Source organism: Emydura macquarii, unplaced genomic scaffold (genome assembly GCF_026122565.2).
Source record: "Emydura macquarii macquarii isolate MOO-44397 ecotype Brisbane River unplaced genomic scaffold, CSIRO-AGI_Emac_v2 contig_3489, whole genome shotgun sequence".
Lineage (NCBI taxonomy): Eukaryota > Metazoa > Chordata > Testudines > Chelidae > Emydura > Emydura macquarii.
In genome coordinates, this window is record NW_027133626.1 from 1312 (window position 1) to 5670 (window position 4359).

The 4359-nt window shown below is 48.7% G+C and overlaps 1 protein-coding gene across 1 annotated transcript; it reads right to left on the minus strand.

Moving 5' to 3' along the window:
• Positions 1–3092: 3092 nt before the first annotated feature.
• Positions 3093–4031, minus strand: LOC137144898 (olfactory receptor 52P1-like). The gene has a single exon (XM_067535382.1). The coding sequence runs from the start codon at positions 4029–4031 to the stop codon at positions 3093–3095; it is 939 nt and encodes a 312-aa protein (XP_067391483.1).
• Positions 4032–4359: the final 328 nt, after the last annotated feature.

Consider the following 4359-nt stretch of genomic DNA (forward strand, 5'->3'; position numbering starts at 1 on the left):
TTTTTAATATTCATTTTATAGGTATCAAAGTAACCAAATAAGGGTCTATGGGGAGTTGCTGGAAATGTATACATTTACATACTGGTATGGATAAAAGAATTGCAAAATAACCCCCTCGTTGCTCACTCACGGCGTCGAGGTGGAACGAGCAGACAATAAAGGGTTCCGTCTCCCCAATCTACCCCCTGGACAACCTGTTTGAGGATTTCTAACACCACCAAGCAGACAAAACATACAGCTCACCCAATCCTTTGCCTCCTAGAACACGACGTGCAGCAGTTCCCCTCAGTTCGCCCGTTGCCACATCTGCTCTAGATACCAGAGAAACACACGAGAGAGAAGCCCCATGAATGCACTGAATGTGGGAAGAGGTTCAGCCAGCCAGTTTGACTCGTGGGCACTGATGGGGTTGGTACGCACTAGGAAAACAAATCCCACCCACTGTGGAGGAAGTGCAGGAAAAAGGTCTGATACGATACTAGTCTCCAGGAAGCTGTCTGAAGCAGTGATTTTATATTCACCTTACGCAAAACTTGTGCTCCCCAAAGTGACACATTTATTCTTTTATTATTGATGTGATGGTTTCACAAATTACACGTCACTAAAATCCAACCCATCAGTCTGTCTCGGTTCCCTAATGGAAGCAGGGGGATGATCCCGCTGTTGTGAGCTTCTGCATTGCCCTGGTGGAATCAGACAGCGAAAAGCTCTGAGTCCTCGCTCCAGCTTCCTTTACCTGGAGACCTGCCTGGCCTCGAGGTCTCCCCTTCTTCTCTCCCCATGGCAGAGTCTTCATTACCCCGACAAGGCTGGGCACACGATTCCCAGGAGGCTCGACCCCCCACTCTCATGGTGCTCACTCAGGAGAGGGGCTAGGGTGGCTCTGTCCTCATTGTCCATGTCCCTGACCTGCTGCTGACTACACTAAGTTCAAAGCTGATACAACTTGCTAAACAGCAGCTGTAAGAAAGTTAAGGAAAAAATGAGGAAGGTTAAAGGAAAGAAGAAGACCTGCCCTGTTGGCAGTGTCTGGGATGGAAGAAAAATACTTCACAGTTTGTGCCTTACATGCCACAGGCTCCCCTCCCACGCCCTGGCTGTGCTGTGCTGATGCCACGAGTAAGATACCTGCTCTGGTGGTGGCCAGACGCCCTCAGGCTCCAGCCGGGTCACTGTAAGTGTGGTGAAGAAGTTCAGCCTTGTAGTTTCTTTCTTTGTCTTTAGCTGCCTCAAATTGCAGCATCAGTTTGTCAAATGGAGCAAGAACCCTGCTCACACAGGGACCGATGGAAAGCCACCCAGAGTCAGAAAGCTGCAGTATTGTCAGTGTCTTCTTCTCCCCAGCATCGGCCCCCATCAGGGTAACGTCTCCCGCCACGCCACAAACAAGGCCAGTCTACAGGTCCTTCTTGTCTGGCAACATCTCCCTGTTCTGGGCCCCCTGCCCAGGGCCCCGCCTTGCTCTCCCTTGCTGCTCACCACGCTCGTCTGCCGTGTTACTTGTGTTTCGGCCGGCACCTGCTATCCCAGCTCTGGCCCCACAGCTCCCCATTGTATTTAAGCCCTGGCTCCCCATTGGCACAGCTGGTCCGGGTTGTTCCAGCTCCCTGGCTCTGGCTCAGCACTGCTGCTCTGCCTCCTGCACAGCTCTGCCTTCTGGGCTGCTTCTCTGGCCCCTCTGGTTCTGGCTGCTGCTGATCTGCCCCTGACTCCACTAGAGCAGCTGCTCTCTCCTTAGCTCTGCCCTACTCAAGTCTGCCAGATTATTACTATGTCCATGGATCAAAGTCCCTTAAACACTAGACCCAAGCTAGGTATTCAAACAAAGTTTTTGTTATTAACACATTGGTCTCTGCACCAAATAACAAAGGAAAGCTTTCATGGGATAAGTAGTTTTTTTATTTAATCCAAGCTGTGCTACAAGCCCCAGCAGGAGTTGCTCCACATTAACACCAAAGCTCTGAGCGGACAATCAAATTCAAAATCAGAACCTCAGTCCTGGTACTTGTGTCCCGCCGGAGGGTTGGCAGATGTTTCACACTAGAAACGGTGAATGACGGCAGCCTGGCTGCTCCAGAGCGACGCTTGTGGATTTTCCCAGCTCTCCTGAATTCAGGACCTGCCCCCACAGCCTGATTGTTTTAAAGTCCCATTCCTTCCCGGGCAGTAATGTCCTTCAAATACTGTCCTCCACCAGCATGGGAGACAAGAAGCAGTCCTGGGAATAAGAAGTGTTTGGTAGGAAACCCCATTAGTGTTTCTATAAGGGCCTGGGGCCAGGAACCTTGCAGAGAGGGCATGTCTGGGAATCACCCTTGATGACAGAGGGCATGTGGTTCATTCTTCAGAGACAACAAGTAATTTGCTTTAGAAAAGGGAATTTGATTACTATAGATGTGAAAAATCTGAAATTGTGTCTTTCTTTATTTTCTAATTAAACATTTATATTTCCTTTTCCTCACTATTTCATCTTTACACCTGTGATTTTTCTATTATATAGATTTTTTCTTTGTTTTGACCCCAGTCTGTGTACAATATGTGTCCTGAAATAAACTGAAAATTGAGGGCAGATTTCACGCTTTTCGGCGGTGATGAAACAAGGGGAAAAATTCCAAGTGTCTGCTCGATAAAAATGAAGAGAGACTTATTTGGGGAGACTCAGGACTGGAGGGGATTCTTGGGGCATTCTGGATGGCAGAGTTTGTGACCTTACGATGGCAGAGAGGGGCAAAAGAGTGAAAGATGAAGGAGGTCAGGAACGGTGAGAATCAACAACCATAGTGATGGAAAAGAGGGCTGAGAGCATATGAGAAGCCACCAGCACTGGTGGACTTGAAGTCATGGAAAGGACAAGTGACAGGGTGTGTGGGAGTGGGTGAGGATGGGTGACGATGCTGAAAGAGATCACGTGATGGTCAGACAGAGCAGTGTTTGGTGATGGAGTGATAAGACATTAAATGTGAGGAACTTCTCAAACTGTGAATTGCCACAAGGCTGAGCTTAGCCAAATTAGGAGAGTGCACAATTGATTAATGAGGAGATAACCGTTCTCCATCTTGTCACGCAGGTTTAAAGTCAGTGACCCCAGGCGATCACATTCTGCAGGTGTATTTTCCCACTTTGTCACGAAGCTCTTTAGTTTTGACCCCATAAATGATAGGGTTGAGCATGGAGGGGACAAGGACATTCAGGTTGGCCAAGAGGATGTGAATGTGGGCAGCGATGCCCTGACCAAACCTGTGTGTCAGGACGGAGAACAGGCTGGGAGTATAAGACATCAGCATCACACAGATGTGGGCTGTGCAGGTGTTGAGGGCTTTCCGGTGGGCTTTCTTGGAGGAGATTCTGAGGACAGCTCTGATGATAAGCCCATAGGACAGGCCAATAAGTGTCAGATCTAACCCGATGATCACTAAGGATATCACCGAGGTGTACATCCGGTTGGCTCCAGTGTCCCCACACAACATCTTCACCAAAGCCATGTGCTCGCAGTACGTCTCGGGGATAACACGGCTGACGCAGAATGGCAGCCTCGGCAGTAGGATGGGCTCTGGCAGAACCAAGAGAACAGCTCGTGTCAAACCCACTAGCCCTAGCTTAGCGATTCGTGCGTTGGTGAGGATGGTGGCGTATCTCAGAGGCTCACATATGGCGACGTAGCGATCGAAGGCCATTGTCACGAGGATGGCTGAATGCATAGCACTAAATACGGAAAGGAAAAGCATCTGGGTGAGGCAGCAACCCACAGTGATGTCTTTGGAACCAAACCAAAATATGCACAGTGCCTTCGGCACAATGCAAGTAGACATGCCGATGTCTGTGAGCGCCAGCATGCAGAGCAGCAGGAACATGGGCTTGTGTAGGGTCTGCTCTTTGCTGACAACAAACAGAACCATGAAATTTCCCAACAGGCTGATGATGTAGAACGTAAATAAAGGGATGGAAATCCAGATGTGGGCAGCTTCCAGCCCTGGGATGCCATTTAGGATGAATGTTGACGGGCTGAAGGGGGTGAGATTAAAAGCCTCCATGAGGTGGTTGAAAAACCAATCAAGCTGAGAAATGGTCTGGATGCCTTTGAAGGGATAGAAGCAGATTGAAGAGGGTTAGGCACTTGGTAACAAATACTACTGTAAATATAGTTTATAGTGAGCAGTGAGGAGGCAGCATTTACAAATGGTAGCCAATTATTTCAGCCGTAGTCTAGCCAAAATATAATCCAGGTCACAGATGTCCTCAGAGGGATCTAACCAAGCCTGGTGAACAAGCTGCATGATGGGAGATGATGTTCAATGTCAATCAGTGCAACGTATTTGCCCATCACAGGGAAAAACATGAATGTCTCAAACACCATACAAG